The sequence below is a fragment of the Acyrthosiphon pisum genome, chromosome A2 (genome assembly GCF_005508785.2).
Source record: "Acyrthosiphon pisum isolate AL4f chromosome A2, pea_aphid_22Mar2018_4r6ur, whole genome shotgun sequence".
Classification (NCBI taxonomy): Eukaryota; Metazoa; Arthropoda; class Insecta; order Hemiptera; family Aphididae; genus Acyrthosiphon; species Acyrthosiphon pisum.
Window position 1 is genome coordinate 106,312,052 of NC_042495.1, and position 14,450 is coordinate 106,326,501.

General features: G+C 32.5%; 1 protein-coding gene across 2 annotated transcripts; it reads left to right on the top strand.

Annotated features, from left to right (window-relative positions):
* The first annotated feature begins 1,171 nt into the window (after nt 1–1,171).
* On the top strand, nt 1,172–6,295 carry LOC107883779. Of its 2 annotated transcripts, XR_003839444.1 has the most exons (4): nt 1,172–1,524; nt 1,881–2,189; nt 2,776–3,311; nt 5,789–6,295. XR_003839444.1 is itself a non-coding variant. In XM_016804457.2 (2 exons), exons 1-2 carry the CDS (start codon nt 2,678–2,680, stop codon nt 5,866–5,868), a joined length of 714 nt encoding a protein of 237 aa, XP_016659946.1. In that variant the 5' UTR covers nt 2,199–2,677; the 3' UTR covers nt 5,869–6,295. The 2 variants fall into 2 exon arrangements, 1 of the variants encoding a protein (XP_016659946.1); XM_016804457.2 differs by lacking the exons at nt 1,172–1,524; nt 1,881–2,189 and having other exon boundaries at nt 2,199–3,311.
* The last annotated feature ends 8,155 nt before the right edge of the window (nt 6,296–14,450 follow it).

Here is a 14,450-nt window from a genome sequence, read left to right on the forward strand (position 1 = left end):
TTATCGAATTATATTGTTGTACATTTGAAGAAGCGAACTTCGAGAGTAGCGAAACAAGGCAATAAAGACAAAATACAATTAAATATAAAAAAATATTTGCATAACATTCCTTCGAAAGATCAAGACCCTAAAGTCATGAATAAACTGCGTGTGGAAGAGGATACTGATGTTAAGCGTTGTGCCAATGATAGTAGTGTTGCAACATGTAGAATTGCAGGCGAAATGTTCGAAACACAAACTAATTGCCGAAACAATGGTAGGACGTATAAATTATTATCGGTTAACATTTTAAATCTTTATAGATTGAATAATAAAACTGTTGTTGTACGCTGTTATTATTACTTAGGACAGTTAAATGAATATTTTAAATTCGACAAAGACGATTTAAATAACTATTTTTGTTACGATGAGTAAGTTTTACGTATTCAAATATTGTGTTATATACCTACTATTATATAATTAAACATCGTTGCCTAAAGCATATCTTTGTATCAAAGGTTAATCAATGACGACGTATTTGGTGATTTATTCGTACCCGAAGATAATGATCGTGTCATCTCTGAGGCATTTGATTCGGCGATAGAGAAGCGTTGTTTTAGAGAAAGTGAGTTGTTTTTAATTGATATCCAACTGTTAGAGCCTAGAGGAATGATAATTGTTTACTGAAATATTTAAAATTTAAAATTTATGTTAAAAACTGTGCGTGTAAATTGTGTATGAATTTAATGCCATTATATTTCTGATTTAGGTGCGATTCAAACAAATTATTTGAAAAATAAAATTCGGACCGAAGTTATCGAACCGTATGTATTACTAATTATTATTTTTGTTTTTGTTGTTATAAAATATTAGTATTTAATTGAGGTTGAGTATCTGCTACTGCTACATAATATTCAATAACTTGATATTGTACTATCTATATATAATTATAACATATACATTTAACAAACACAATGTAATGTATACAATGGTATTATGCACTGCTTATATTATTATAAGTAGTGCGTAGTGATAATAATTGCAATTATTTCCAACACTGCTCCCGTAACGTAGAACAAATCATCACAGTTTATTCGTTTGGATGCAGAACAATAATATAATATATACTATTATACTAGTATAATAGGTACCTGGTACATGTATAATATACATTGTATATAGGTTTCAGAATTAATTATATAACAATAACCGTTTAGTCTTTCGTTTACCGTTTTTAGACGTCGTTAATAATACTTGATGATATTTTACGAAGCAATGTCACTTTTAACTATGAAAGTTCAACGTTATAACACATGATATTGGTACAAAATGTATTGTAATCTTCAACGAATGAAGTATTTTTAATTATTTAAATTTTCAGCATGCAATTAAAATGCCCCAGAGACGACATTTGTACAAATGAGAAATTAGAATACGATAAATCGACAATAAAAGAAAAATTGGGCTATGCTAAAGCGGTGGTAGGTGTACTTCCAGAATCTAATCAAATCGCCCGTGAAAATATAAATCGGTACTACAGGGGAGGTAATTTCAAAATTATTTTCTAAATATAAGATTAAAAATGGTGTCCGTGTGGGTGTCACTCTGCTGTACAGTAGGTTACAAGTGGGTCACTGTAATGGATTGTGTTAAATTTGAATTCAATAATATAATATTATTGTATAAGAAAAACGATTCTGAGCGGAGACGGTATGTCAGTCTAGGTATAAGGCATAATATTATAATATAGTCTAAAATGTGGCTTGAATAGAAATATGAGAACACTTTTCAAATGCTTGTATGGAGATCAATAAAATTAAAGCCAACCTAGTGCTACTATATTTACATTTTAAATTTAAGAATAAAGGATCATAGATTATAGTTTGGTTTTTATTTTCCAGCAGATCAACTGCAGGCAAACAAAGAAAATGTCAATCCTAATAAATCGGAATCGCCGTAAGGATATAATATTATTAATTATTATTATGTTTGAACTCATAAAAATAATAAATACATTTAATTCTTGTTTGTAATAACATATTTGTTCTATCATTGTTCTGCAGCACAAAAAAACGCCTTCCGTTCTGTGATCTACAAAAATATCACGCCGAGAGCAAACACGAAACCTCGTCCATTGGATATGACGTGAAGCCGAGGTTTTTTGCGGATTCAAAAAGTGTAAATAAAAATCAGAATGTATTCTCTTCAAGGTATATTTTTATGGCAATAATATTACACAGAAACAAAAAAATTATTTAAAAATATAGTAGTGTTTAAATTCAGTGCATGTTGGGATTGATTATACTCTGAATCTGTTACGTATATCCAAAGACACTCCCTAATATATTTATCGATAGAATGAATAATAACGATAGAACCAACATTTATTTTTGTTGAAAAATCAAAATATTTTGGAAAAAAAATAATTTTATATGCTATGTTATAAACTATGGCTAATGAAATTGTTGTTGTTGCTGTTTTTTATTTTTAAACAGTTTATTAAAATACATTTTTACAATCTGTAGGTACTAGGGTGCACAATAAGTAAAATGTTTAGCTATAGTATAATGACTAATGAGAACGGGCGGTGAGAGACTTGAAGGCGCTTCACATTAAAAGCACCTGAGCTTGAGTGATTATGAAATTGTTACATCTTTTTTTTCACTTGTAATAATCATTATTATTGTTATGCCCTATAATGCTTTTAATATCTGTGTTTGAAATAATAGAAATTGTATACTTCCGTAATTTGTTAAGTATATATTTCTTATTAAATGTAGATATGCTAATTTTTAGGACACGGACGGCGACGTGGAATCGGTGGGATAACGCATTTGACTGGAAATCTGAACAGAATTTCTCGACGATAAATCTCGAACCCATCCAGAGAGACGACACTGTCGTGGGTCGATTGTCCCGCCAAATAGAAAACAACTTGAAGGCCCCTTCCGATTTTCGTAATGGCCGGGGAGCTGAAAATCTGCCTGAAGTAGCTGAAATCCGTCGCAGTGAATACTCAGGTGACACATTGGTTCCTGTCGATAATGGTGGAGTCATGGTCGATCAAGGACGGCCTGGTGGAATTTTCAAGATACCGACCGCCCGGACGCCCAGATGCAGTGATCGTCTTACCGGTAAAATTACGCTGGACAAATATTTCCGAGTGACCAAAACTTCACGGCGGCTAAGGGATCTAAATTTCGGAGGGTTTTCCGCAGCAGCATCAGACATGAAAAGCCCTGTCGAACGACCGTCGTCCGACACAGCAGCGCAGCAAAGGACTGTAGGCCTCGGGGACGAGAAACTGTCGCTCACTAATCGTTTTTTCAACCGTGAGTGTTACCTATATGTTTTATATTTTATACATGCGTTTCAAAAACCACACGTTTCTTCTCGTCATTATGCACACTGCCTGTAACATTTTAATTAATGCATAATATATTAACATTAAGTGTCGACAACTCGTTACGGGTATTTGGTATTTGGTTATTGTGTCGAATTGTATATAACAAGGTACGCATTTTTTCGATCTTGGCAAGAAAACGCATAACCAATATGAAAGATTATAATATCATCTTCGCGCTAAACTTTAAAATTGGACTGTATACAATGATTCTGGTACGTTTCCTCCCGTTTCCTCTCCTTATCCATTGGACGTACCCCTCCTGGAAAAAAAATAAAAAGTTAAAGTATTAAATAAAAATATATACAATTCAAATCAATAAATATACAAATGATTAAATTAATACACTAATTTATACACAAATATAATTCAATAATACGTCATAATAATACTATTGCTAATATAAAATGCATTAATATAAATATTAAACAATATTAAACAATAATATACAAAATTACAAACGCAAATAAATAAATGTGCTGCTTACGAGATATTTTATTACAAAATTGTTAATAATATATTAATTTAATATAATCAGGGCTTAGTGGGAAAAATTCTAGACGGGACTATAATGTCTCCATATAGTCTTAAGCCTTCCATATATAATTTTATGTATAAAATCTTAATTTGTTAAAGTGGACGTTTCAACCGCAGTCTGAGGAAGTCTTGCATCCCCCACTGTAACTTCTGAATATGATTGAAAAATACTTTCCATAACTTTGGTTTATCAATCATAACCTATTTAATTGGGTGATCAATAAATCTATAAGACTATAACGTGAATGTTGTTAGTCAATAGATGCCGATATGACGATTATATATTTCGGGTAAAACAAAAGAACCTATTATTATGTGTACAAATATATTGATTTCGGGGGGAAATGTCTCAATCCAAGGGGAAAACGTCCAGTACCCCTAAAATTCACGGGGGAGGGTGAAGGAACGTGGGGAGGAAATGTCCAAATACCGTATAAAATATTATAATCCCCTCACAGTGTAATGTAGGGTAATGTAGTCTGGGGTTAGGTTAACCTTCCTGGTATTATTATTTTTGGATGATTTATTTTCCAATTATTTTTATTGGCTTTAAACAAGGTGTTTTCGAGGGAAAATTTTGCTCCACGCGCATCGTTACAACTCATAAATGCGCTAAAAATTGATTTTATAAGACGTGAGGAGTGATCAGATGTATTATTATCTCACCTGCCATAACACCATAATTCATGACGCAGGCGCGTTTCCATGATTATATAGTGGTTATTATTTTCCCGCACACTATTATAATGACATTAATAACGGTTAAACGGTGTAAGGTGATGATAATAAATAATAATAATAATAATAATAATAATAATAATAACAATAAGTCAAATACATTTGATGGCACATACACGCACAGCTAGACTACTATAATAATATACATAGTTTTATCGATTATGTAATTCACGCATATAAATCTCCGCCGCCGTAAGTCACGTTATTTCCGCCGGTTTACAGCTGACATCAAAGGAATGTTTATATTACTACAACGTTTCGCGGTACCATCGCCCCGATGAATATTGTTTTCGTCATTCCTCCGACTGCCGCATCTCCGTTATTGTTTTTAACCGTTCTCTCGCGACGGACGCGTTCTGGTCGTTCTTACAAGTTGTACGGGTCGTATTCGTGTATAAGGCGGAAGGAGCTGGTGCACAAGCTGACGATTATGATGTGAGGCATTGTTGCAGCGTGTATGTTGCGACAGGGGCTCATTTACCTCATCATCGTCGGGGGAGGGGGGCATTTGTGTTAGTTATATTTTACGATATCTCGACCTACTTGTTTTTTTATATTTTTATTATTTTTCATATCGATCAAGTTGTTTTTAATGACGAATCATGTTAATCAATGATATAAGCTCCCTCAAATAAATAATTAAGCTCCATTATATCATCTTTTATATTATTCATTCAAGTTTATAAATGTATTGTACTGGTACGGTTTCCCCTTGGTGTCTATATGTAACGGAGAGTGAAACAGCACAGCCACCCTTAAGCCGCTGACAAAAAGTTGCGTCTAGACGTCACATGGGGACCTAACCCCCATAGTTGATAGTATAATTATTTTATTAGATTCACATATATATCTTTATACATATCTTTATTTTAATAAAATCTAAAAAAAAAAAAAATAATAGGTAGCATAATAATAGGTTATTAAAAAAATAAAAAACAATTCAATAAATATAACCAAAATAAATAACACTCTAACCAAACCCTTTGGGTCCCATTCCTTAATTACACTATTCAGCCGATGAAGAACACGGGCGATTACCTACTAAACCACACACGCGTGTAAAGTAGTAATATTGTGTAGTAAAATATAAATAGATAGAATTATCGTCGTCTTTTGTTTTGTGTGTTCTAGGCGATTTCGAAGACTCACGTGACACCGGTACCAGACAGCGTTTACGCTATTATTTCCCGTCGATCTCTAAGGACTTATGAAAATAACACGTATCTCCGATCAGATTCATATTGCCCCATAACATTTTAATCTTTTTATAATATAATAACTATACATAGGTAGGTACATGGTAATTAAGAGTATATTAAATTTTAAAATTTCATAAGTTGCAGTAAAACACGTGTGCAAAGTTTTACCAGCAAGTTGTTTGTTTGTTTGTATATTAACATCATAACTTTGAAAATTTGTTTATTGCTGTACTCTGTTAAACCGCAAGCCCATTTCCCAAGTTTTTAAAAGATGCACGCTTTTTGTTTTTAATTTTTAAAATTGCCAGAAATAATATTATGTTATGAAATTTACATTAAAAAAAACTGGTTCTCAATTTATTGTGTGCAAAGTATGTGGGGCTATATTATTAGGCATACTATTATAATATATTAGTTTTAATATATATTATATATATAAATATACCTATACAGCAACGCAGAACTTCATCTATATCATATTATATTATAATTAGTCCAATAAACACGATATAAATATATATTAAGTGTTGTATATACAATTTAATAAACAAATATAATATAGATAATATATTATTTATGATTAAATGGTTGTTAATTATTTTCACATTGCATCTAAAACACTAGTCTAAATTTACACTAAGCTACATAGGGTAGAAATTCGCTAGACTAAACCGGTGTGAAAAATAATGCACCGGGATGTTTGGACCATATGGTACCATAAGATGATATCATCTACATGGTTCGTTATCCCGGTGCGGAATAATGTGGGATAATTTTAAACAGGTTTAGTCTAGCAAATTTCTACAGGGATAACGGTGTGATACACAATTTATATCTAATTTTATAATCTATCTATATTAATTATTATTATAGGCATTTAAAATTATTTTCTTTTTTTCTTTAAATGTGGCGAATAAACATTTTTATGATCCGTCGAAGTCTTAAAATGTAATACAAGGTTCATCCTGGATTCTACATATTATAGTGGTTTAAAAATAACGAAGATATTTTCTCATAAAAGTAAAGCGTTTGAATCAGGATCACGAACATTTGCAAATTACCTATTTTGTAGTTAAGAATCAACTAAATTTTTATTTTAAAAGCTAAGGCTCAAAAGGTACAAAGGTTCTCAAAGGTTGTTTTTACAAAAACCTAAAAATATCAACAATATAAATGCACAATGACCAGTGTTTTGTTATAGACATTTCAAGTACAAATGTTGACAATATTTGATATATATTTTAATGAAATATTTCTGTTAAGTATTTTGTGTAATTACAAACATTATTCGCAGGGACTTGAATTTTTAGCCGGTACCTACCTACTACGTACGGACATTTTTATTTACTTTACACAGCGAACACTTTTCTTTTCCACTGAAGTCAAATTCAACACACCCGTGTATTACAGTGATCAGTATAGTTACACCAAATGACGGTTAGACTCTTCATAATATCGTATAGGTGTCAGCATAGCGATGAGTTGTCCGATTTTTTTTTTATCTTCCATCATCTTGCGTGGTTGGTCTTGTCCGTGCGTACTTGTACTACCTGCCGTTAACTGTTTTTACCGTCATCCATAAGTGCAACTAGGGGGGAGGCTTAGTTCCCAGTAAAATAAATTATTCATTTGTTTCCTAAAATATTAATAAATCTTTAAAAATTAAACTGTGTTTCTTACTTTTTTTTTTAGGAAAAAATTTAATTATATAATTTTTATTTAAACTTTACGATTATTTTATATTGCGTGTGATAAATATGGTAAATATCATTAGCTGTATGCCTGTATTTGTTTAGAAAACGATTTATGTCGATATATTGGTAAGATTATCATACATAATTTTAATAAATATGCACTGAACTATATAGTGTATGGACTAATGACTACCTATATATAGAGACAATGAATTGCGGAATAAAAATCCCCGGAAAAAAAACTCCCAGCAAACAATCCTCGAAAAAAATCTCTGACCCTATGAAAAATAAGTAGATAAAGTATGACAAATAAATAGTGTACTATTATTGCGAAAAATGAAATTTGAGTAAATAAATATATATTTTTTTGTATGATTTTTTATATGAATATATGAACATATATTGGGGTGTGGAGACATCGCCCCCACGGGTTAATTTCCATGTAATATGATGGAGGGCTACAGCCCCCCCCCCCCAACATTTTAGCCATAGTTGCGCCACTGCCGTCATCGTTTCGGCTTTATTATTTTACGTCTGCGAATAATACGAACAGTGACCCAGCCACCGAGTTGCAGCGGCTCGTGTCGGGAACAATATCACCCGCGCAACCGATATGAAGCGACGAAAAATTATTTTTACGATTTTCCGCACACGTATTTTAACATGATAATTTTATACGACTTGGCGTGCATAACAATGCGAAACGCGCATAAAATGGTGGCCAGGAGCATAATATAAATTGTAATATATTATAGCCGGTATATACCTACCTATAATATGATGCGCGCTCGTAGGTATATTATAATAATATCGTCGGGACTCGGCGAGATACATAATATAATAAGTATATGCCTACATAATATTATATCGCTCACGAACAATCAATAACCTTTAAACTCTCCTCGTGTATGTAAGTTATATAGGTATGTGCACTATGACTATACATTACATTATGATATATATATATAGGTAGGTTCGACGCGAAGGGACCTCGGAAGTAATACATTACACATATTATATTATACCTATGTATATTATTATAAAATCAACGACACACTCGCGTGCAGTGTGCTTGTACGTTATATAGGAAATACAATAATATGTACATATAGGTACCTATTATGTGTTAGGTGTACCGTTATATTATTATGGCTAGAAGACGGCGTATTGTACGCAACGCGGTGCCAACGTATTATATAGGTACACGAGTGGTATATTATAGGCATATCCGTATATACCAGTGGGATACCGCTCGTGGGCCACAATATTATGTTATATTGTTATATGGCTCGACGACGTGTCGGATTCGGTATAATATATTGTTACACAACAACAACACTGCTGCGGTCATCGTTTATAAGATAAAATAATTGTGATTGTTATTATATAACAGCTTAACGCTAATACACCGCAGCATGTAGGTATACCTATCATCTTGGTAAACGATGCGCGAGTACAGCCGGTATCTGTGGATACCATAAATCCATGTTTATTGCCCCCCATACGATAGTTGTTATACGTTTTAAAAAAAAAAAAAAAACGAAACGTGATGTATATTTCTCAGCGTCACGTACCTACGTGTTTACTCTTCCGAGTGTGTTCGACCGCCGTCGTGTATAATATGATAACAACGATTATTGTAATGCATTTGCAGAGGCATATAGGTAATTAATAATTGTATTGTACATAGTAAATTACATACGCACATACGCTAAAGACAAAATATGTCTCGTTTGATGACGCACCACCTGTTGCTGCTACCGTGCTGTAGCTTCTGCGTGGACGCCGCTTAAGTTATTTTTGTTCCTTGACCAATTCACTTTTAAAATAGCTAACAATTGAAAAAATCAATAGAATATAAGAAACATGTCAGCCGTATGTGAGTTAATATTATTCGTATACGTAGGTATATATATTAAAATAACCTATTTTTGAAATTGTCGTAAACCATGGCAAAATAATGGAGGTCGTGCACTTGTATTGCATTTAAATATTCATACAATTTGGTGAACTACAGGGTTTCCGGCTTTCCAAGCACACTTCTGTTGCAGGCTCAGTCGCTGATACCGTTCGGTATAAGCAATAGATGTACGCACGTGGCCACATATAGGTATACCTATAATGTACCTACATGGCAGTACTGCAGTAGGTACCGGTATCATTATATTCCATCGATGAAATAACTATTATTAGTTATACCTATATACATTTCACATTTTCACCAGCCCCGGTGGCCGAGGGGTTGGGCGCCAAGTTGGGAATGTTGGTGGTTTTTCTTTTTATTCGTCAATATTAGAAATGCGAATTTGTGCGATATAACGGTTTTCAAGCAAATTCAACAGAAAAAAAAAAACGTCGGGGAGAGGGCTGGTAAAATGTACGTTATTTTATTATAAAATTAAATATAATAGTATATGACTAGCCCACATAAACGTTTTCTGAAATGTACGGGGGCGGGGGTGTAGTTGTGTGGACGTTTTCGATCGCAACATTATTAGCTGGCACAGGCACGGATCCACCTGTTGTAGGTAGGTGTATAAATAAAATCACATTTTTTCTTCAAGCGTACGTATCACATACTATTACATATACAGTATGCTCGCGGCGGCGTTCGTTTCTCGTTCACGCCTGTCAGTCATATATTATGCTACAGTCAGGTCCGGCTTGGTTAATATTAATTATTGGGTGTTAGGTGTTATACCCTTGGGGGCTCGAATACAGTCAAATTTTAAGCCCATCGATGAATCTGAATCATCAAATTAATACCTATAGGTACATAAACTATACGAACCCAATAATTTATTTTCGCAACAGGGGCAGGGGCCTTCAATGTGCCCTGTGTGGTTGTACAGTGGCTGGTATTCAAGTATGGTGTACACAGTACAGTGCGGGTGTACAGTGTCATAACTGGGTAAGAAACTGAGGGGGGGGGGAGAAAAATAATTGACAACCAAAATTAAAACCCTTAGCCTTCCTTTTACCCCGCGGCCCGCAGCATAAATATATTTTTATTCAATTCTTTTCAATTGACTGTTATTACAAAAATCTTAAAACTCGTTGTATGGTTTGGACTAAAATTTAAAGTAAGGTTAGGTACCTACCCACTACCCAATACCATATTGATAATTAATAAATAATATTAAGTAGGTACATACGATTTAATAAATAAAAAGACTGGCAGATCTAAGAGAAGGGGGCAAAACGATAGGTACCTTTGTCATCCTTCAATTACATCACAGTGTACATACGTTTTTCGTCTATACTAAAATGATCTTACCTATAATAGGTATAATATATACACCAGTACACCACGAGACTTGTTGCATCGGTCAACTCATTATATGTACACATTTGATCTCTTCAAAATATTCGGTATTTCGGTTCGTATCTATCATAAATAAATTATAGTTTATGGAACGACCAGATTGTTACCATAATGTATAAACATTGGACAACTGACCAAGTGTAGATGTAATGGTAACCTACAAACCTAAGCTCTTTCTCACTATATAGTATATTCGTATAATATATTATTATATTCTAGCTGACCCCGTGAACTTTGTTACTAGTTTAAAAATGTCAGCTAGTTGAGTACATAATAAAGCTCTATTATTATTTTAAAAATTGTTTTATATTGTTTTATAAATATTAAATTGTTATAAATTACAATATTATTATAATATTATTATGCTTGTGTGTCCAATATCCATGAATGTTGTTTTATTTTTGTCGGCATGAAACAATAATTATTTTTCATACTTTGTACACAATTCTATGAAACGTTTATCAGCTAATGAGACCATCATCATTCGGTGGTGGTCGGCGGGTAGCAGGGATAGATGTTTTTGCTTTTGCTGTTATTAGTAATTGTTCTTACAATCTTACCTACTAACATGCCCATTACATATTTCTATTTTTGGGTTTTATCATTGTTTACGATGTAAAACTCCAGACTAACAATGAATATTAATAAATATTAAAATCATGGTATTATAATGCATATTACTAAACGTGTTTTCTATGTAATAGATGAAAAATAGAAAAAATAAAATAATAAAAATATTTTAAATTTTCAAATTTTTTTTTAGTTCATTTAAATAAATTACCTAGATAAGTACTCATAGATAACTAGAATTTTATCTAGATAAAGATAAAGATAACTGAGTAGAAATGTATCTAGATAAGATAAAAGATAAATAATTTTTATCTATAGATATTTCCCAACACTGGACAGGACGCGTATTACTTACCAAACCTAGCGTAAACGATCTATAGAAATATATTTATATATTATCAACTAATAAAAAATACGGCGTTATATTGGTTATATTCACAGTTTAAGATAAAACAATTTTCAAAATAGGGTTCATTATTAATTATTTCTGTTTGTATATCGTATATGGTTTTGTTTTATTAATTGCAAAATGTTTATTAATGTTGATTGTATATTAAAATATTACTAACCAATATCCACACCTTTTTATATTCCGCACGCCACAACCAACTGCCTTGCAAATGAACAGTTAAGGAGATATTTTATGAGGAACGCCAATGTAGAACCTAATTTTCTGTTTTAAATAGTATTTTGTACACCTTTGTTTAAGTCACTCAAATTTTAATGTGTGTAATGAATCTTTTTTTGCTCATATTAAAATTACCTTGTATTATATTTGAGATATTTCACTGTAAATAACTAATTACAAGCTATAAATATTAATTTAAACTGTGTCTAACCCGTAAAGCAAATAAAAATAAAATAAAATATATTTTTTTAAAGTTGAGAGTTCATTATTAACTATTTATTATTTATTTTGTTTGTGGCTTTATTTTTCAATTTTTAACGTACATTACTATATGGTTTTATGTAGAATACGACTATTCGCCCAAACAGCCCACATTTTTGGTCGATTCGCCAAACGGTAACGCCCGACTGTGGTGTGCCTCAGGTAGCCTATCTCCGACGCCGTGTGATATCATATCATGTAATATATTGTACATAATATTGACCAATATAATATTATATACCTAAAAAAAATTGATTTTGGTTTATTTTCGACGGTGTCGATAGTCATATCATAGTATAATATACAGAGGAAAAAATCTATAGCGAGCTCTTAGGCCGGTGTTGGGTGCACAAGTATTATATGTGATCATTCTGATCCAAATAGTAAACACGATCAGCGGTATGGACGTATTTTGACATTATTAAAATAATTATTGTTTTACACGCTATCGTTATTCGTTGTATATAGTTGAGCTACCTATATAGATACATACGAACGTGTTATAGAATTTACTGGGAAAAACTGCAGGAACGATGATAGTGGTTTGACCGACCGCCAAAATATCGTATCGAGGAATAAAATAAGAAGCGTGCGTGCAGTGAGATACAGGATCAAAAGGATAATAACATTGAAATATATCATTTCGAATTATCACCGTATGCGACACAGAATACGTACGTCAGTATACATTTAACGAAATGTGTCATACTATTGATTATAAATATCATAACAATATTGATAAATATAAAAAAAAAATATATATATTTTTAATCAATGATCATACTTAGGTATACACTATACATAGATCCATAGCTGTTCTCCCAGCAAAAAAAAAACCTAATGTTCTCAAACTGATAACTTTAATCGTATTGATGTCATCCAAAAAATAAAGACGTTACGTCACGGACAAATTTCTTCTCTATGCGTTTTGAAATTCTACTATAAATATGGAGGGAGTAAAGTGGTTACGCGCAAAATAATTTTTGGTTATGTTGTACATTTGTAAGACAGAGACAACACATGCCGGTAGCACGTCCTCTTAATGTGGTAATTAGGTATAATACATTTTTTACAAGTACCTACGTGATTATCTGATTGAAATTAATTTTTGATAAAAAAAAGTTTATAATACCAAATAAACTCGAATTACTTATATTTATTATAATTAAAATAATCACCCTGTATATTCTGTACAAATCGCCTAAGCGTACAGTGCATACGAATTGATCTATTTATACACTATCGAGTATGGACGTCTCTGCGTTGAAGCGTTTAATTTCGGGTTTTCAGCGGGGTGCCTGCAGTACCGCACGTTTTGAGCGGACCAAATTTGTCCTTCGGTCTATCATTTTCTTCACTGAGCTCGAAATGCACAAACCGATAATTAAGTGAAAGTGTGCGGTTTGTAAAATTGGGCCATCTATCCAACATTAATAGGTTGTTTTTGTTGTGACAAACGGTATATTATGTATGTGTGGCCAGAGATAAAAAAAAAAGAGATGACGACCTATTTTGTCCGCCTGAGTTGCGGTGAAACGACCTTTTTTCAATTTCGAACATAGAAATCGGTGGCTCAACTTCCGTATGGAAATTAATAAAGGAAATAAACGAAATACGAAAAAAAAGACTAGTTTATGCTATCTGTACTCTATAGGTATAACATACATGTATAAATGTATTTTTAACATGAATATAATATATAGGGTAATATATATATTGTATTGTACCGAATACCGATATACATTATCTCGAACTACTTTGGTTTTAAAAAATCGTGTTAAGAATATTTTTTATCGCCTTTTTATACAAATATTAATAGTTTATTAAATATAGAATCAAACGATAAAATATTCGCCAGTAGTTCTATGCTTCCACATATCGAACGGTCGAAAGACCGAATGCGATGACTGCGCGATTTTCTGGTGTGCGAGGTGGGAATGAAATGCAAAGGCCGAAGTGTGTCCGGAAGAGAAAACCAAAGGGTGTTGGTCACTTATAGGGGCGCGGCATCATTTTATAAGTGCGGGCGAGATAAGTCGCGCGCGTAAAAAAACGTTCGTGGCCAAAATTACACATAAAAATTCACAATGTAAAACAGACACTAAAGAAGAAGTTC